This window comes from Globicephala melas, chromosome 7, assembly GCF_963455315.2.
Source record: "Globicephala melas chromosome 7, mGloMel1.2, whole genome shotgun sequence".
Lineage (NCBI taxonomy): Eukaryota > Metazoa > Chordata > Mammalia > Artiodactyla > Delphinidae > Globicephala > Globicephala melas.
In genome coordinates this window covers 97,550,197-97,572,148 of record NC_083320.1, presented here as the reverse complement: position 1 = coordinate 97,572,148, position 21,952 = coordinate 97,550,197, and the positions used below count along the sequence as shown (strand labels likewise).

At 40.3% G+C, this 21,952-nt stretch overlaps 1 protein-coding gene across 8 annotated transcripts in view; it reads right to left on the bottom strand.

Annotated features, from left to right (window-relative positions):
- The window catches only part of NCKAP5 (NCK associated protein 5), a 1,056,997-nt gene that overhangs the window by 287,549 nt on the left and 747,496 nt on the right, over window positions 1-21,952 (bottom strand). For all 8 annotated transcript variants that reach the window (XM_070046011.1, XM_070046012.1, XM_070046013.1 and 5 more), the window contains one exon: window positions 3,401-3,550. In XM_070046011.1, coding sequence (XP_069902112.1) covers window positions 3,401-3,550 — 150 coding nt within the window. The remainder of the gene's footprint in view (window positions 1-3,400; window positions 3,551-21,952) is intronic.

Here is a 21,952-nt window from a genome sequence, read left to right as displayed (position 1 = left end):
CAACATAAATGTACATCGACAGATGAATGGATAAAGAAGATGGTGCACATACATACAATGGAATATTACTCAGCCATAAAAGGAACGAAATTGAATTATTTGTAATGAGGTGGATGGACCTAGAGTCTGTCATACAGAGTGAAGTCAGTCAGAAAGAGAAAAACAAATACCACATGCTAACACATATTTGGAATCTAAAAAATGGTACTGATGAACCTAGTGGCAGGGCAGGAATAAAAATACAGACGTAGAGAACGGACTTGAGCACACAGTGGAGGAAGCGTAAGCTGGGACAAAGTGAGAGAGTGGGATGGACATATATACACTACCAGATGTAAAACTGATAGGTAGTGGGAAGAAGCCGCATGACACAGGGATAGGAGCTCCGTGCTTTGTGACCACCTAAAGGGGTGAGATAGGGAGTGTGGAAGGGAGCCTCAAGAGGGAGGGGATATGGGGATATATGTATATGTATAGCTGATTCACTTTGTTGTACAACAGAAACTAACACAACATTGTAAAGCAATTATACTCCAATAAAGATATTAAAAAAATAAAGTTTATTTTATTCATGTACAATTGATTTACAGTGTTGTGTTAATTTCTGTACAGCAAAGTGATTCAGTTACACATATATATAAACATACATTCTTTTTCATATTCTTTTCCATTATGGTTTATCACAGGATACTGAATACAGTTCTCTGTGCTATACAGTAGGACCTTGTTGTTTATCCATTCTATATATAATAGTTTGCAACTGCTAATCTCAAACTCCCAATCCATTCCTCCCTAGGCTGGTTTTGAATAACATAGTGATATTCATCAAGAACATAATATTAAAAGTAAATTTGTGTTGCTTCTTTTCCGCACCTTCTTGGGACCTGTTTGTGGAGCATGAATTCAGGAAATCTGTTCTCCATCACCCTGACAACCATCCTTCTCTGCTCCTACCATACCAGGGGCCAAGGAATTAAGGTACACAAATATGGTTGTTTCAAAAATACACTGATGGAAAATAGTTTTGTTTTTCTAAAATCTTGCTGTATGACATTCAAAATTCAAAATAATTTTGAAGCATTATGGTTAATTCACCTGCAATCTTGCAAAAGAGCATTTTGTTAAAGTGTATAAATCTATGTAGGGGGTCTGTGACCAGCTGTGATTACGATCTGTCAAAAGCAGCCCTCTATCTTCTCACAGTAATTGCTAACTTATGCAAAGGATTATATACAAACACAAATAGTAAATTTTAAAAAATCAAATAAAGTAAAATGAAATTCATATGAAAATCAGATGATGCATGAGTGTGTGTGTATGTGGGGTATGTCTATATGTGATAGATTTCTTTTTATTATCTGTTTAAGTAGACAATAGTGAGATTTGGGAGCAAAGAGAGAGTTCATTTACTATTGAGCAAAGAATTTTACAGAACAAGATATGACACTGTGACTAGAGGACATTACTTTAGAAAATAAAATATGTTTGTAAATTAAAATTGCGGGGCTTCATGGCATTTAGAGGTATCATCTATTGCATCCAAATGATGCTGGAGGCAAGAGTTGTTGCCTGAAGTGTAAAGATCTCTGTGAAAGGAAAAAAAAATGGTGCTTCTCATTTACTCAGTGAGGGTTTAAGAAACATTTGCTGCCAAAGGTGTTTTTAAAATACTTTTAGCTTGATTAAATAAAATGTCCTTCACAGAGTTGTCTCAGTGACAATTAGATGAACTAAAAGCAATGTGCACCGCAATCATCAACAAAACTAACAATTTAAGTTTACGGTTCTAGGGAAATGAATTGTAATAACAACTCCTTCCTACTATTAAATCCAGTTAATTCAACCTCAAGACAAAGCCACGAGTTCTCAAAACTCTCAGACAACCACCTCGGTTTCCCTTGAGAAGGCTTTCCCACTTTTCGTGGTGATTATATTGAAAATGATAAAAGTGTGAGAACCTTTGGGGAAACAGGGGTGATTACTGGCCCTTTGCTGCAAAGGAACCATCAGCGGTTCCCTAAATTGACCTCTCTTCTGCCCCATATGTGACATAACGCACTTAAGTCACTCCTGTGTAGAGCAGCTGAAGTTTTTCATTCATAGTTCTTATATTAATCATTGCATTCAGATAAATGGGGGGAAAATCATGTAAGGAAAGGCAGGAGCCTTGGAGTAGGAGGATAGAAAAGACCATATGCAGGCACTGCTGCACAAATATTAACTCACTTAACCCTCGATACTTCTCTGGAAGGAAAGTTACTATTATCATCCCCAGTTTTGCATTTGAGGAAACAGACACACAGAGAGCCTAATTAATTTGCCTAAGGTTTCAAAACTAGAAAAGAATAGAACTGAGATTCAAACCCAACTCCAAAGTGCATAATCTTACTTATTTTGCTTCACTATTGCTGAGGAGATTAAGTAAAAATGGCATGCACCTACAGACAAGGTGGTAGGTTAGGGTTAGGGTCAGGATTGCAGAAACCAACTGCAGAAAACAAGATCTCTCGAGCTCTTATTTCTTCACATTACTGCAGGAAGTTTCAGGATTCTATAGACACTATGGAAGAACTACATTTTTAGATACTGGCTGACGGTCCCTTGTGCCTAGTTTAAGAAAAGGTGGGCTTACCATAGTCCTTGCTTAAAAATGATTACGTCCCAGTTCTATATGCAAACAGAACATTTATTGCAAGTAGGAAAAGCCAACTCATGGAAAAAGGCATCTTTCAGCATGTGAACTAATAACTGAAATGCCCTTTGAGGACTGCTATAAATATTCAGGAATTAACACTCTAAGTGATGTCAAATGCCACTAAGTAATAGACCAGAGTTTTCAACTGTTTTGGAGGACTACAGTGGTTGAAAACCCTCCTTAAAGCACCCCTTAGCTCAACTTCACCTCTATTTTTATATGTCTTACATGGTGTACTTCTGCACAAGCTTTTTTGTTCTTTGAAGAAATAGCTCTACTGCTTAAAATTATTTTTCTTACAATTGCCCTTACATAGTATTCAATATTTTGTTTATTCATTCACTTATTTGATCATTAGGCATTGGGAAACAAAGCGAAATATCACATAGCCCTTCCCTCAAGGAACTTGCAGTTTTAGGGAAACTGATCCAGTTTGAGGGTCAAACTGAAAGTGAAATGAATTACTGATCTATGCACTTTTTTAAGGCAGTATAATCATAGTCACTAGGCCAAGACTCTTTCAGGATCACAAATTTTAACCCTGTGCTCATCATTGACAAAGGCATCCCAATGGGAGCTACTAGATCCTATTAGTCTGGGAGAACTAAGAAAGGAAGATTTATATTTACTCAAAAGTGGGGCCAATACAAGAAGCAGAACACGGTTATTTTTCTGTAAACGTGTAAAAATGGTTCCATTTCTTACCTCTAGAGCCTTCAATCTTTCTAACAGCAATTTGGTCTTTTCTTTCCCCTCATCTGCACTGCTGCCTTCACTCCTTGAATCCTCATCTACCACCATGTGACGGTCTTCCAAAGCTTCCTTGTGTTTTCTCTCTTCCTCTGACAGTTTTTCCTGAAGCAAGAAAGAATTGTTGTTTTCAATAATCTCCACTGAAAAATAAGCAAGAGTTTAAGGTTGAGAAGTTTGGAACCTCCCTACTCTTTCTGCATTCTTTCCGGGGCTGAGGTAGAGAAGGTTTTGCTAAACAAATTCTGAGTGGGGCTTATATTAGCAAACACAGTAGATAATTTTAATGAATCTTGGTGGGACAAGTCATTGAGTCACCACCACTGAATGCACACGTCCTCCGCTCTGCTGGAGAAGTGACCGAGCCCATAAAAACGGTAGGTGGAGTCATGTGGTTAATCCATTTTTATATGCAGCATGAAATTCAGCTGTGCTCTAAACTGGGGAAAAATAAGTCAACCTTGATACCTTGACTTGTCAACAGCTTAGCTCCTATAATAAGATCATCAAAGTCACTGGACATGCAACTATTCAATTAAGGGAAAAGAAAATATCACAAAATATTGAAATGATAATGATTTCAGAATTCTAAGCTGAAACCATTTAGCTCCTTTGGCTCACTAATAACATGGCTCTTAAGGGCCCTATAGTCCCCTTTCTAACACTCCAGGATTTGTACTATAGCCTTGAGGCAGACATAAAATGTTATCTTGTCTTCCCTCCCTGCTTGCTGGAGGTTCCTCACTCAACCTTGTCTCTGGCAGCTCTTTGGAAGTTGAGAAGTATTAATTTGAGCCTCACAATTGGCTCTTGTTTTCAAGGGAAAAAGAAATGTCAAGAGCCTATCACATGAAAATAAAATTTCATCCACTTTTGTACATACATCAAGATACCATGCCACAGAATCAGGTGACATCATTCCATCACACTTTTTAATTCTAACCACAATGCTGCAGAAATCTTTGTATTACAAACAGCTGGTTGGCAACATGTGGGCTAAACTGGATTATCAATGGTGAGAGGCTTCTTTATATTTACCATTAAACTAAGATCATTTGCAAATACAGAAGCACAAAAAATATAATTCTTAACCTTTAAGCACTTAAAAAATCTACTGAGAAAAGAATAGCGTAAGTGGGAAAAAAAAACCAGGTTTTCAAACTGTGTTCACAAAAGTACTTTGGAAGTCCTAAAATTATTTAACTTATTTTTTGAAAATAAGATATGAAGTAAAAACGTCAACGTATATGTACACATATATAAGTATACATGTGTATGTATAGATATATAAAACACTGGAGACTACATAGAAACTTGACCCATGTTAATCTGTACAGACAAACAGGTGTTAATCTGTTTCCTACAGATTTCAAGATAAGTTTCCATTTCTTTATAAGAATGTGCAACTGACTAGGCAGGTGATAGCTCTTTATGAAATCAGGCCTGGGCAAGTCCACATACAATGTACAGGTGTGTTCACTTCTGCAGCAGGTGTAAGTTCAGCCCAGATTCAGGCTCAGCAAGTTTAATGTGCAGATCCTCAGGCTGGGACAAATATCCAGGTTATGACTGTATTTTTACATCTTTGATTCTTTAAGGTTTGTTCACTCAGCAGACTTTCATTTCCATGGTAAGAAACTTGAAATTGGCAGAGTTACCAACACAATTTTGAAATAAAGAGGTCCTTCTACTTCTCTTTCAAGATTTGGGATCACTGTAATTAAACACGAACTTGGGACTGTAAAGCAAGCTTTTAAAAAATATCACCTAGGGAGGGACCTTCAAGATGGCAGAGGAGTAAGACACGGAGATCACCTTCCTCCCCACAAATACATCAAAATACATCTACAAGTGGAACAACTCCTACAGAACACCTACTGAACGCTGGCAGAAGACCTCAGACCTCCCAAAAGGCAAGAAACTCCCCACGTACCTGGGTAGGGCAAAAGAAAAAAGAATAAACAGAGACAAAAGAATAGGGACGGGACCTGCACCAGTGGGAGGGAGCTGTGAAGGAGGAAAGGTTTCCACACACTAGGAAGCCCCTCGCAGGCGGAGACTGTGGGTGGCGGGGGAGCTTCGGAGCCGGACAGCGCAGCCACAGGGGTGCAGAGGGCAGAGTGGAGACATTCCCGCACAGAGGATCGGTGACGACCGGCACTCACCAGCCCGAGAGGCTTGTCTGCTCAGGGGCCAGGGCGGGCGGGGCTGAGGCTCCGGCTTCGGTCGGAGCGCAGGGACAGGACTGGGGTTGGCTGAGTGAACACAGCCTGAAAGGGGCTAGTGAGGCACGGCTAGCCGGGAGGGAGTCCGGGAAAAAGTCTGGAGCTGCCAAAGAGGCAAAAGACCATTGTTTTGGGGTGTGCAAGGAGAGGGGATTCAGAGCACCGCCTAAATGAGCTCCAGAGACAGGCTCGAGTCGCAGCTATCAGCACGGACACCACAGACAAGCATGACACGCTAAGGCTGCTACTGCAGCCACCAAGAAGCCTGTGTGCAAGCACAGGTCACTCTCCACACCTCCCCTCACTGTAGCCTGTGCAGCCTGCCACTGCCAGGGTCCTGTGATCCAGGAACAACTTCCCCGGGAGACCACACGGCACCTCAGGCTGGTGCAATATCACGCTGGCCTCTGCCGCCGCAGGCTCGCCCTGCATCCACACCCCTCTCTCCCCCTGGCCTGAGTGAGCCAGAACCCCCGAATCAGTGGCTCCTTTAACCCCCTCCTGTCTGGGCGAAGAACAGACACCCTCCGGCGACCTACACGCAGAGGCAGGGCCAAATCCAAAGCTGAGCCCCTGGGAGCTGTGAGAACAAAGAATAGAAAGGGAAATCTCTCCCAGCAGCCTCAGGAGCAGCGGATTAAATCTCCACAATCAACTTGATGTACCTGCATCTGTGGAATACCTGAATAGACAACGAATCATCCCAAAATTGAGGAGGTGGACTGTGGGAGCAACTGTAGACTTGGGGTTTGCTTTCTGCATCTAATTTGTTTCTCGTTTTATGTTTATCTTAGTTTAGTATTTAAAGCTTATTATCATTGGTAGATTTGTTTATCGATTTGGTTGCTCTATTCCTTTTTTTAAATATATATAGTTTTCCTTTTTCTCTTTTCCTGAGTGTGTATGTGTATGCTTCTTTCTGTGATGTCATCTGTATAGCTTTGCTTTTACAATTTGTCCTAGGCTTCTGTCTGTCTGTTTTTTTTGTTTGTTTTTGTATAGTTTTTAGTGCTTGTTATTATTGCTGGATTTGTTTTTAGGTCTGGATGCTCTCTTCTTTCTTTTTCTTATTAACTTTTTAAATTTTTAAAAATGTATTTTTAAATTTTTTATTTTAATAACTATTTTCTGTTCCTTCTTCCTCCCTCCCACCTTCCCTCCCTCCCTCCATCCCTCCCTCTCTCTCTCTCTCTCCCTCTCTCTCTCTCTCTCTCTTTCTCTCTTTCTTTCTTTCTCCCTTTTCTTCTGAACCATGTGGCTGACAGGGTCGTGGTGCTCCAGCCGGGTGTCAGGCCTGTGCCTCTGAGGTGGGGGAACCGAGTTCAGGACATTGGTCTACCAGAGACCTCCCGGCTCCAAGTAATATCAAATGCCGAAAGCTCTCCCAGAGATCTCCATCTCAACGCTAAGACCCAGCTCCACTCAATGATCAGCAAGCTACAGTACTAGACACCCTATGCCAAACAACTAGCAAAACAGGAACACAACCCCACCCATTAGCAGAGAGGCTGCCTAAAATCATAATAAGGTCACAGACGCACCCAAACACAAAACCAGATGCAGTCCTGCCCACGAGAAAGACAAGATCCAGCCTCACCCACCAGAACACAGGCACTAGTCCCCTCCACCAGGAAACTTACACAACCCACTGAACCAACCTTAGCCACTGTGGGCAGACACCAAAAACAACGGGAACTATGAACCTGCAGCCTGCGAAAAGGAGACCCCAAACACATTAAGTTAAGCAAAATGAGAAAATGGAGAAACACACAGCAGATTAAGGATCGAGGTAAAAACACACCAGACCAAACAAATGAAGAGGAAATTGGCAGTCTACCTAAAAAGAACTCAGAGTAATTTTAGTAAAGATGATTCAAAATCTTGGAAATAGAATGGAGAAAATTCAAGAAGCATTTAACAAGGACCTAGAAGAACTAAAGAGCAAACAATGATGAACAACACAATAAATGAAATATAAAATTCTCTAGAAGGGATCAATAGCAGAATAACTAAGGCAGAAGAACACATAAGTGACCTGGAAGATAAAATAATGGAAATAACTACAGCAGAGCAGAATAAAGAAAAAAGAATGAAAAGAATTGAGGACAGTCTCAGAGACCTCTGGGACAACATTAAATGCAACAACATTCAAATTACAGGGGTTGCAGAAGAAGAAGAAAAAAAGAAAGGGTCTGAGAAAATATTTGAAGAGATTATAGTTGAAAACTTCCCTAATATGGGAAAGGAAATAGTCAATAAAGTCCAGGAAGTGCAGAGTCCCATATAGGATAAATCCGATGAGAAACACGCCAAGACACATATTAATCAAACTATCAACAACAAAATACAAAGACAAAATATTAAAAGCAGCAAGGGAAAAGCAACAAATAACATACCAGGGAATCTCCATAAGGTTAACAGCTGATCTTTCAGCAGAAGCTCTGCAAGCCAGAAGGGAGTAGCAGGACATATTTAAGTGATGAAAGGGAAAAACCTACAACCAAGATTACTCTACCCAGCAAGGATCTCTTTCAGATTCGATGGAGAAATTAAAACCTTTATAGACAAGCAAAAGTTAAGAGAATTCAGCATCACCAAACCAGCTTTACAAGAAATGCTAAAGGAACTTCTCTAGGCAGGAAACAAAAGAGAAGGAAAAGCCCTACAATAACAAACCCAAAACAATTAAGAAAATGGTATCAGGAACATACATATCGATAAATACCTTAAATGTAAATGGATTAAATGCTCCAACCAAAGACACAGACTTGTTGAATGGAAACAAAATCAAGACCTGTACATATGCTGTCTATAAGAGACCCACTTCAGACCAGGGACACATACAGACTGAAAGTGAGGGGATGGAAAAAGATATTCCATGCAAATTGAAATCAAAAGAAAGCTGGAGTAGCAATTCTCATATCAGACAAAATAGACTTTAAAATAAAGAATGTTACAAGAGACAAAGAAGGACACTACATAATGATCAAGATATCAATCCAAGAAGAAGATATAACAATTGTAAATATTTATGCACCCAAAATAGGAGCACCTCAATACATAGGGCAAATCCTAACAGCCATAAAAGGGGCAATTGACAGTAACACAATCAGAGTAGGGGACTTTAACACCCCAGTTTCACCAATGGACAGATCATCCAAAATGAAAATAAATAAGGAAACACGAGCTTTAAATGATACATTAAACAAGATGGACTTAATTGATATTTATGGGACATTCCATCCAAAAACAACATAATACACTTTCTTCTCAAGTGGTCATGGAATATTCTCCAGGATAAATTATATACTGGGTCACAAATCAAGCCTTGGTAAATTTAAGAAAACTGAAGTCATACCAAGTAACTTTTCCAACCACACACTATGAGACTAGATGTCAATTACAGGAAAGAATCTGTAAAAAAATAAAAACACATGGAAAATAAACAATACACTACTAAATAACCAAGGGATCACTGAAGAAAACAAAGAGGAAATCAAAAACTACCTAGAAACAAATGACAAAGGAGACACGACGACCCAAAACCTATGGGATGCAGCAAAAGCAGTTCTAAGTCAGAAGTTTACAGCAATACAATCCTACCTCAAGAAACAAGAAACATCTCAAATAAACAACCTAAACTTACACCTAATGCAATTAGAGAAAGAAGAACAAAACCCCCCAAATTTAGCAGAAGGAAAGAAATCACAAAGATGAGATTGGAAATAAATGAAAAAGAAAGAAGGAAATGATAGGAAAGATCAATAAAACTAAAAGCTGGTTTTTTGAGAACATAAACAAAATTGATAAACCATTAGCTAGACTCATCAAGCAAAAAGGGAGAACACTCAAATCAACAGAATTGGGCTTCCCTGGTGGCGCAGTGGTTGAGAGTCCGCCTGCCGATGCAGGGGACATGGGTTCGTGCCCCGGTCCGGGAAGATCCCACATGCCGCGGAGCGGCTGGGCCCGTGAGCCATGGCCGCTGAGCCTGCGCATCTGGAGCCTGTGCTCCGCAACGGGAGAGGCCACAACAGTGAGAGGCCCGTGTACCGCAAAAAACAAACAAACAAACAAACAAACAAACAAAAATCAACAGAATTAGAATGAAAAAGGAGGAGTAACAACTGACACTGCAGAAATACAAAGGATCATGAGAGACTATTACAAGCAATTATATGCCAATAAAATGGACAACCTGGAAGAAATGGACAAATTCTTAGAAAAACACAACCTTCCAAGACTGAACCAGGAAAAATACAAAATATAAACAGACCAATCACAAGCACTGAAATTGAGACTGTGATTAAAAATCTTCCAGCCAACAAAAGCCCAGGACCAGATGGTTTTACAGGTGAATTCTATCAAACATTTAGAGAAGAGCTTAACACCTATCCTTCTCAAATTCTTCCAGAATGTAGCAGAGGGATGAACTCTCCCAAACACATTCTATGAGGCCACCATCACCCTAATAACAAAACCAGACAAAGATGTTACAAAGAAAGAAAACAACAGGCCAATATCACTGATGAACATAGATGCAAAACTACTCAACAAAATACTAGCAAACAGAATCCAATAGCACATTAAAATGATCATACACCATGATCAAGTGGGGTTTATCCCAGGAATGCAAGGATTCTTCAATATATGCAAATCAATCAATGTGATAAAACATATTAACAAACTGAAGGACAAAAACCATGTGATAATCTCAATAGATGCAGAGAAAGCTTTTGACAAAATTCAACACCCATTTATGATAAAAACCCTCCAGAAAGTAGGCATAGAGGGAACTTACTCAACATAATGAAGCCCATATATGACAAACCCACAGCCAACATCATTCTCAATGGTGACAAACTGAAACCATTTCTGCTAAGATCAGGAACAAGACAAGGTTGCCCACTCTCACCACTATTATTCAACAAGTTTTGGAAGATTTAGCTACAGCAATTAGAGAAGAAAAAGAAATAAAAGGAATCCAAATCAGAAAAGAAGTAAAGCTGTCCGTGTTTGCAGATGACATGACACTATACATAGAGAATCCTAAAGAAGCTACCAGAAAACTACTAGAACTAATCAATGAATTTGGTAAAGTAGCAGGATACAAAATTAATGCACAGAAATCTCTTGCATTCCTATACACTAATGATGAAAAATCTGAAACAGAAATTAAGGAAACACTCCCATTTACCATTGCAACAAAAAGAATAAAATACCTAGTAATCAACCTACCTAAGGAGAGAAAAGACCTGTATGCAGAAAACTATAAGACACTGATGAAAGAAATTAAAGATGATACAAACAGATGGAAAGATATACCATGTATTTGGATTGGAAGAATCAACATTGTGAAAATAACTATACCTCCCAAAGCCATCTACAGATTCAATGCAATCCCTATCAAACTACCAATGGCATTTTTCACAGAACGAGAACAAAAAATTTCCAAAAAATCTGGATGGGACGTCCCTGGTGGCGCAGTGGTTGAGAGTCCACCTGCTGATGCAGGGGACACGAGTTCGTGCCCCGGTCCAGGAAGATCCCACATGCCGCGGAGCAGCTAGGCCCGTGAGCCATGGCTGCTGAGCCTGTGCATCCGGAGCCTGTGCTCTGCAATGGGAGAGGCCACAACAGTGAGAGGCCTGTGTACCGCAAAAAAAAAAAAAAAAAAAACCTGTATGAAACACAAAAGACCCCGAATAGCCAAAGCAATCTTGAGAAAGAAAAACAGAGCTGGAGGAATCAGTCTCCCAGATGTCAGACTATGCTACAAAGCTATAGTAATCAAGACAGTATGGTGCTGGCACAAAAACAGAAATATAGATCAATGGAACAGGATAGAAAGCCCAGAGATAATCCCTCGCACATATGGTCACCTTATCTTTGATAAAAGAGGCAAGAATATACAATGGAGAAAAGACAGCCTCTTCAATAAGTGGTGCTGGGAAAACTGGACAGCTACATGTAAAAGACTGAAATTAGAACACTCCCTACAACCATACACAAAAATAAACTCAAAGTGAATTAAAGACCTAAATGTAAGGCCAGACACTATCAAACTCTTAGAGGAAAACATAGGCAGAACACTCTATGACATACATCCCAGCAAGATCCTTTTTGACCCACCTCCTAGAGAAATGCAAATAAAAACAAAAATAAACAAATGGGACCTAATGAAACTTCAAAGCTTTTGCACAGCAAAGGAAACCATAAACAAGATGAAAAGATAACCCTCAGAATGGGAGAAAATATTTGCAAATGAAGCAACTCACAAAGGATTAATCTCCAAAATATACAAGCAGCTCACGCAGCTCAGTATCCAAAAAACAAACAACCCAATCCAAAATGGGCAGAAGACCTAAATAGACATTTCTCCAAAGAAGATATACAGATTTCCAGCAAACACATGAAAGAATGCTCAAAATCACTAATCATTAGAGAAATGCAAATTAAAACTACAATGAGGTATAACCTCCCACCAGTGCGAATGGCCATCATCAAAAAATCTACAAACAGTAAATTCTGGAGAGGGTGTGGAGAAAAGGGAACACTCTTGCACTGGTGGTGGGGATGTAAACTGATACAGCCACTATGGAGGTTCCTTAAAAAAGTAAAAACAGAACTACCACACGATCCAGCAATCCCACTACTGGGCATATATCTGGAGAAAAACATAATTCAAAAAGAGTCATGTATCACAATATTGACTGCAGCACTATTTACAATAGCCAGGATATGGAAGCAACCTAAGTGTCCATCAACAGATGACTGGATAAAGAAGATGTGGCACATATATACAATGGAATATTACTCAGCCACAAAAAGAAATGAAATTGAGTTATTTGTAGTGAGGTGTATGGATCTAGAGACTGTCATACAGAGTGAAGTAAGTCAGAAAGAGTAAAACAAATACCCTATGCTAACACATATATATGGAATCTAAAAAAAGAAAAAAAAAAGTGGTTCTGAAGAACCTAGGAGCAGGACAGCAATAAAGACGCAAATGTAGAGAATGGACTGAGCATACAGGGAGGGGGAAGGGGGAAGGGGAAGCTGGGATGAAGTGAGAGAGTGGCATGGACATATATACACTACCAAATGTAAAATAGATAGCTAGTGGGAAGCAGCCGCATAGCACAGGGAGATCAGCTCGGTGCTTTGTGACCACCTAGAGGGGTGGGATTGGTGGGTTGGAGGGAGACGCAAAAGGGAGGAGATATGGGGATATATGTATACGTATAGCTGATTCACTTTGTTATAAAGCAGAAACTAACACACCATTGTAAAGCAATTATACTCCAATAAAGGTGTTAAAAAATATCATCTACCTCTATTTTTGTATATATGTGTGTGTGTGTGTGTGTGTGTGTGTATGTATATATATATACACATATATATAGATCCTGAAATAATTAGGATCCTGTAGCTAATTAAATCAAACAAACAAAGAAAAGCCACTGGTGTCATCAACTGAAAGCCAAAAGCCTTTGGAATATAGCAACCGGATTCCAGATCTACCATTTATCAGCTTGGCAAATAATCTTGGGCAAACTACTTAATTTCAGTAACTCTTGGGTTCTTTGTCTCCTAAATCCGTAAGTGAGGCTAACAGCCACATATATAATATACTCACATCTGCAGTCAATTCTCATTATTCACAGTGTGTTCTATAAAGTTGTCATGAGCACTGGATTAACAAATACTGAATCATTGTTCCTAGGGGAAGTATAGGGTTAGGTTTCTGGAGGCCTCTGGTTGCAACAGTTTCGTCATTAATCAATACATAATCTTGTTTTATGAGTGTTTCTATTTAAAGACACCTTGTTTAATATATATTGTTGATTAATTAGCACTGAACTAACCACCAACGGCACTATAACTCATGCTTGAACAAAGCTTATCTAACACCCATTTTCTCCACAAGGCACAGCACAGACCGCTTGCACTTAGGAACACTAGACAGCACTTCACACTATGCCTGGGGGCCACCTTCAACAATAAGACCGCTCACAAAAAGCATAAAACGTAAAAAAGTGTCACTAAATAGAGCACAAAAAGGACACATTTCCAGTAGAAATGAAGAGCTTAAAAAAGAAGGCGGGGCGTTGCTTTGGTTGACCTAAGCTGGGACCACAGGTGTCGGATGACTTAAAGTTTTCACTCCTCTGTGAATGTCCATGAATGACCATGAAAGCTCTGCAGGGCTTGATTTCGGGATTGCAAATCAATTTTAGGGAGTGACTTCACAAAGTCCGAAAGTAATGAGGATAGGCAGTACTTATGCACACATGCACATTCCACTGTCTAGGCACAGTGCCTGAATATTATTATATGAAGGAACTGGACGCAATTCAATATAGTATAGATTATATATGAGTGTGTAGGTTACATAAAATGGAAGGGTCACTTTACATAATTGAAGAAAGGGTGATCAGTGATGACTGGGAGGTGTAATTTCGTGGAAATGGAACATGACTTATGTTTTGGTGGAGTGATTCCACTTGAATGGTTAGAGAGGCATAGGATGGGATTTTTGGTCAAAGAGAAAACTGTAACAAAGGCCCCTGTGAGGAATACATTTTGTCCTTATTGGTTCATGAGGAAACCAGTTTGATTCTATTGCAAGAAACACTGAGATGTAGTTGAGTAATAGAATTGGAGAGTAAAAGAAAGCGTTCTTGGAAATGAGAAACAAACATTCAGATATCATTCATTAATTCATTTATTTATCCTACAAATGTTTATCAGATGCAAACTATTGGCCATCCGATGGTCTAGGTGCTGGAGGTATGGCAAACAAGACAAAGTTCCTGTACTCTATGAATTTGTATTCTAATTGTGGGAAACATGACAAACTCCAAGTCAAATCAGTAAGTTATATAATTGTAACCAGTGGTATGTTTACGGACAGTATGAGATGTGACATTGGTGTAAGGCACGTCTGACGAGGTGGCCATTTAAGCTGAGACCACATCATGGGAAGGGGAAGGAAGCAGCCATGCAATGGTCTGGGACAAAAACATTCCAAACAGAAGAAATAATAAAGCAAGCACTGAGTGGCAGCGCTAAGCCTGCCCTGCTGACCAGCTGAGGGAGAGTCCGTGTGAAGGAGCATATAGGGACTCTAAGAGTAAGAACAGCAAGAAATGAGATCAGAGAGAGAGCTGGACCATAGGGGGGTCTTGCAAGGCATGGAAAGGGCTTTGGGTTCTATTTTAAGTAAAGAGGAATTGGAGGCTAAGTAGGGGAGCGATAGGTTGTGATTTACATTTTAGAAACAGCATCCTGACTGTTACAATGGAGAGTGGGCTGAGTAGGGAAGGAGCCAGGAGACCAGCTGGGAGGGTTTTCTATCAGAAGGAATAAAAATTATGAATACTCTGAAAGTATGGAATAAGGACTTACCAAAAGCAGTTCTCATACTGGATGGTAGGTCAGGTGCACTTTTGCTCCTTGCTGGGCAAATCAATAGACCTTTTCAGTCCTCAGTTTCCCCCAGATGTAAAATGTCATGGTTGGACTAAATGTCCCTTGCAATATTAAGGTTCTAAGAATTCAATTACTCAAGACACAATTTTCAGGAAGGAAATGTTATCAATATGAAATGTTATCAAATGTTATCAACATGTTCAATGGTAACAGAAATGACAAGAGAACACAAAAAGGACCTCTACATTTTGTAAAAAGAAGGTTGTTAGTGGGGACTTGAGAGCTATTTGACTCAAGTGTGATGGTATGATCCACAAATTGTCAGTGGTTATGCAAAAAGTGAAAAGAGAAAATAGAAGTAATTTTCTTAGATGCTTATTTGAAAGAGTGGCAGCGAAGGGAAGGAAACGTAAAGAACTACAGCCAAAGGGCACTGAAGAGACAAGTGGAAGCCTTGTTATCGAGATACAGACAACTGAGTTGTTTGAAGAACTAAAGAGAACAGGTAGCACCAGAGATGGCAGCGAAGGTGGTATGAAGGTAGGAAGGGGTCTCCCAAGCAGAGAAGGCAGAGGATGAAGGGCTTTGATGGAAAAGTCAAGGCTTTTTGAATGTGGTTCCCTGCAAAATATCACTTCACAGCTTAATTTCCCAGTTAGTATTGCTAAATCATTAGTTAGTGTCTAGCTTGGGTTCTTAAAGGACAAAGAGTTGAGTGCATGTAGTTCATTTGAGGAGTGCAGAAAACAGGAGTAAGGAATTGACTCAGAGAAGGGAGCCATTGAAGAGCACACTACTAAGCAACTGAAGAGAAGTCCACGGGAATCTCAGGGAAATGGGGCAGAACACAGGCCTCAGAATCATCCCACCCCAGGGGCTAAGGCGTTGGGACATTTATGCACCGACCTGTAAGAATCAATAATTGGGGGCAGCTCCTGGGGTGTCAGTTTCCAGCCTGCCACAGGCAGTGAGGTTTTTTAAATACTTCTCACATAAAAGTGCCCTTCAACACAGACACTGATAGCTAGAAATCGCAGGGGCACTCTCGATGGCTCTGAGGTATGCGCAGAGTGCCACCAATGTCCTCTACAGGTGGAGAGGAGGCTCGTGACTGCTCTGAAGGGACGCTGCCCAGGAAGGAAAGCCATATCTGTACACTGCTCAGGCCAGTCATTGACCTGAAAGCACATTTCATTGTGTTCTAATTCTAAAATGCCCTAAAGCAAATCCAGTAAGTACTGCAGAGTTATCCATCTTATCCTTTTCTTTACTCGTCTCTTTATCATCACTTACCAATGAGAGTGTTAAGAGTATAATGTAATATTGAGAAAGAGGACAAATGGAAAGGACATATTTTAAGTAAGTAGATGAGCAAAAGAGGAAAGTGGAAACAAAGAGGTAGAAGGGAAAGGGAGATTTGGAAGAGCTGGAAATATGGCTACACCCTACTGACGGATCGCTACTGTGGATTTCAGAAAGGACACCTGTTGAATTTATATTATACTCAAAAAGCATGCCCATATATTTAAAAATTAAGCATACGTATTCTGTCTACACATAAATAACCCATTTCAATCAGAAATTTTAGTTCCTTTGCTAATGGATCACTGGTGATTTACCTAGTAAAAAGAGAGCAAGACAGAGCTCAGAAACATACGATTTTAAATAAAATATATTCTTCATATAAACCTCTAAGAGAGAAACAAGACAAACGAGTCAAGTCCACTCCTGAGGATGCCAAACTGTGACAAGAATAAGTTGATTCCAGAGATGACCTGTTTTCATGTTTCAGTTCTTTATGGACTTTAATCAACAGTGAGTTCTATAAAAGTGAGGCCACCACACAAACAACTTTCACTCCCCACAACTTTCATATATGGTTGAGACCATAAGCTTGTTGCCCTCAACAAATACCAGCCGGTATGCAGGAAGCTAGAGATTAGAAGTTCAGTTAGTATCCAAGGGTTTAAATCAAACTTTGCCTTATCGGTACATAAAGCAATCCTTGGAGCTATAAGTTTCTCTAGGTGGTTACCAGGGCAATGATTCACCTTTGGGGGAGCCCTCATCTTTTGTTCTCAAGTGGTCAGCATCATCAGGCCTATGTATAATAATACCGATCAACACAAAGCTCTGGGTTGCATCAGTTCAGCTCAGACAGATGACAGTCCAGGGGGTTCAGTTACTCCAAAGAGCAGGCAGGATAGCCCCTCACTGATGGACAGCTACTGTTCAGTCAAAAACATTATGCAGGAAAGTGATAAGACCCTTTCCCAAAATGTTTTTTATTCATCTTCTGGTCATCAGCTTCCCCCAGCCCAGCACAGTGGGATTCAGGGAAGGTTTCAAGAGGTCACCTTACTTCGTAACTAATTCATTAATGCACCCATCCAACAAATACGTACTGAGCAGCTCCTGAGTGCCAGGCACTGTGGAAGATGCCAGAGGTACAAAGGTGAATAAAAACACACGTGGAGCCTGTTCTTATAGAGCTTACAGTCTTGTGGAAGGAGACAGTAATCAATATGTCACCAGCAAATGTAAAACAGTACTGTGATGTGTGTTGCGAAGAAGAGTTTCCAGGGGCTTCAAAAATCAATACTAGAGGGATGCGAGAGAAGTCAGGAAAGCAAATGCCCGTGGTTACCACCATGAGGTCAACCAGGAAGTGACCTTGAAGTGGAAGGATGGGAGGGCAATTCAAAAAGAGTCTGAATAGCTGGGGAGGAAAGTGTATGTATAGCTGGAGAGGAAAGTGAGGCTGGATGGGCTAATGGGGCCAGGCCACAAGTCAAGGAATACTGCCTTAACTCTAATGGCCATTGACTATTTTCGTGTGTGTGTGTGTCTGTGTGTGTGTGTAGGTGGGAGGGGGTTGACATGGTAGGATCTGTATTCCGAAAGAGCTCTCTGGTACAGTGTGGAGGGTGGAATGGAGGGAGGTTAACATAGATGTGGGGAAAGTAAGATGCTACAGCAATAGTCTAAGCACGAGTTGACTCAACCATGATTAAAGCGACAATCTCACGGAACGAGATCTCATAGTTTGTAAATTATCTTGTGATTTTGATTCTTTAGTATGCAGTTACTCCAACAATGACAACTAATATTTTCTTAGGTCACTATTGTTCAGGGAGTGGGCCGACAGCCACTGGAAGCAGTTCATGGGGTAAGGGGAGGAAAGAAGTGTTGCTTGTTTAAAACGCAGATACCTTGGCCGACTCTGGCTTCAGTGAATCACAATACCTAGGAGTGGGGTCAGGCATCTGTAATTTTAGAGAGCACCCCAGGTAATTCTAATCTATGCCAAAGTTTAAGAGCCTCCAGACAAAGATCCTCCGATACAGAACACAAGTCATTTTTACTTCAGATAAACTTTTGAGGTTGCCCATTTGATTTAATTCTTGTAACTAGCATAGAATGTAGAATGAACATATAATTAATCATCTAAACTAATACCTACTGGAGAGTAAAGGCTGTTGTCGCTATGAATAGTATACTGGGACAGAAGGTGTAAGCCAGGGAAACTGGGCATATTCACCCATAAATTGCTAAATCCTTCTTCAGTAATAGATGTCAGATGTTGACCTACCATAGAAACTACTCTGTATTAGTGTGATGAGCAACCCTTGGGAAATTTCTATTTGAGTTCGGAGACTCCAGTGCCCACCATGTTATATTGGTTCCTTTTCACAGAAGCAGATGGCATTAATAGCGTGTAACTACTTTCAATGGCTTCCACAGTCACTGACAATAAGGTTCAAAGAGAGGTTCTATGTGTCCTGTATGGGAGGAAAACAACTTCCCTGCTTGGAAAGTCTTCCTAATTTAAAAATAATGCTTGCTTGCCCATTGTTTTTATAAACAATAGAGAGAAATCTGTCCACCAGTGTCCTAAATGAGGGAGAAAACTGACAGCTGGTTGTGACAATGAGCTCATAATTTCTATAATACAAAAAAGTAATAAAAGAAGTTTATTGCCTTCCCCACCCTTCTTTCAGTCCCACCACATGTGTGTGGTTGCCTGGTGCATACACTTGGCCTCAACATGGTGGCCCTGCCATCTTCAACCCCATCACTGGGGGAGTGACACTAGGTCTGAGCCCAGGACTGGGAGGATAATTAAAGAACACAAATTTGGGCAAAGGGAAAAGGCAGTGTGTGTCACATGTGGACATACTTTGGCCTTTCATTTGATAGGATACAAGGAGGGTCAGCCTCACATGTTTCTTGAGGTCCACCAAGTGCCATCTCACTGTGACCTATTCTTATCCAGGGTGGGAACAGAGACCCATTTTAGTTTTAGAACAAGTAGAAATAAGAAATCTACATTCCAGTCCTAGCTCTGCCACTAACCAGCTGTGTGATTTTAGTCAAGTCACATAACTTCTCTGTCCCTCAATTTCCTCATCTTTGAATAGAATGCACAGAAATAGTCTAACTCAAAGGTCCCTTCTAGCTTTAAATGTCTACAATTTTGATCATCTGTAAAGACTCAATTTAGAAGAATAAGTATTTAAACACTGCTGAAGTTTAGGAATGTAAATACAGAATGCCATTAAGGTTAGAGCTGCCTAGAAGATATCTTGTGTAATAAAATCTTTGTGCTTCTTTTCCAGAGAGTCTGTCTGTCTGTCTTCCTTGGGAAAAAAAAAAAAAGAAACAAAAAAACCTTTTTTTTTTTCCTGTGTACTTCTCTTGGGCCCTCCGATAGATGTCACCTAACCTAACCTTTGCATCTAGCACATTTCATTCCCTGCCTGTAAGAAAGGAAAGGCCTGGTAAGCAACATTAGAATCGGAATTTAGTGAAAGACACTTGTGACACTCATAGGAAATCATGCCCAACATGAGTCCTGTCTGTGAAAAGAGCTTATGGGAGGAATAATTTTAAGTATCTTCTGGTTGCAAGACTTTAAAAAAAATAAAATTCACTCATCTCTCTATTTTTATTATTTTGAATTCTGATGGCCAACACAAAGCCAGCATATAGAAACACTGCATGTCTGATAATAATAGTTATACTGTGTTCTAGCTCATTCATTCTTTTTCTGACAGAGACTGCCCTTATCTTTTAACACTGAAAAGGAAGGAAGGAAGGAAGGAAGGGAGGGAGGGAGGGAGGGAGGGAGGGAGGGTGGGATTGGGCAGGGGGAGGGGAAGAAAGGGGAAGGGAAGGGAAAGGAAGGGAAGGGACCCACCTCAAGTACACGTAGCTTTCTAACTTGAAGATGGCAAAATGAAACCACGGGAATATGAAGAGACAACCAACTATCCGACTTTGGAAAGCTAGTCAGTCAAAGAAGTTAGAACAATTTGTTTTTCATTCTGGATATCCAGCCGTGTGTTAAATCCACCTACTAATTCGTACTAAAAATGTAAAACTCTATAATTTAGGACTGATCACATAAGGAAGAGACTTTGGTAGTGTTAGCCTGAAACATTAAGCTCTTTCCAGAACACAAAAGACATGATAAATAGCATCTAATATTTGTGTAACACCTCAGAGTTAAACCAAACCACCTCATACACCCTTTAACACACTCACAGCCACGGGGACATAGGACAAATATTCTGGGCGCCCTTTACAGACAAGAAAACAGGCTCCAATAGGTTACGAGGCATCCTGTTAGCAGGTAGTGGCAGAGCCAGAATTTAATTACAGTGGAATTTCGAGTGTCATGCTCTTTCCGCGGACCCAGGTACTTCTCTTGGACTTTCCCATGCACCCATAGATTCAGCCTTACTGCTAATTCTACCTGAGAATCTGTGCTCTTTATCCAGCCATGAGCCATACTGCTGACAGCATCTCTCCCCAGGTTCCCTGGCCGTTTCTCCAGGGAGTGGACGATTTCATCAGAGATGTCAGATCTGGCCTCAGGTGACTATTAGCACAACAGGTTTATCAAACCACAGCCATTTCCGTAGTTAATGATGATTCAATTAGTTCAAAACATAAACACACACCTACTCCAAGCTAAATGAAAATGTAGAGGCCCGCCGTCTGGCTGACAGCCGCCCCAGTGAGCCCTGGTGACTTCAGCTTCTGCGATTTATTTACTCATTTGTTGTCTGGTGGTGGGAAGGGTGCAGAGAATATACTGTCACTTTAGAGAGCACTTCGGCAAATACCATAACAACATTCCCAGGGACCGCTAGCAGCTTTTGGTCAGGACCAAGCATACTAAATTTTAAGGGGGGAAAAATAGCGTCAGATAAATCACAGGGTTTTAAAAGAACATCCCAATTTGTTCACGGTTTGGCGTTACTACTGTCAGGCAAAACATATAAAACTCTTCTTTTTCATCCCTGGATTTGACTTACAAAGTGAACTCGGAACACAGTAAAATCCCCAAGATTAAATGTGTATGATGGATAAGAGAACAAAGTGTTTTCTTTATGTCTCTAATATGAACCACGACCACTGGCGTATCAATTCACATCTACTCCACATTATTCACTCAAAACACTCCTCAGTATTGCCAACTATCTTCCATATTGAACAGCTCTGCTAAGGTACATTAATAAATTTTCAGATGATGCTTTTATTGCCTGTTCCATCTATCAGCAGCATTTATTTCCTTAAAAAAAAAGTTCAATTCCAAAGATACTTTAAAGGGAAACTCTACTGTGGAATAGGATGAACTATAATTTTCATTAAAGGCATGCTTCAGGTGGCCGGACATCTAAAAAAATTAGCAATAAAAATGATGTCCTTGTAGCCCATAAATAGTTGTCTGAGTGTAACCCGAGCAGAAAGAAACCAAAAACGGTAAGACTGTTACGCAGATGGGGAATTTCAGTGGTTAGTGCTATACTTAAATGCTTGGACATGGCTAAAAATAATT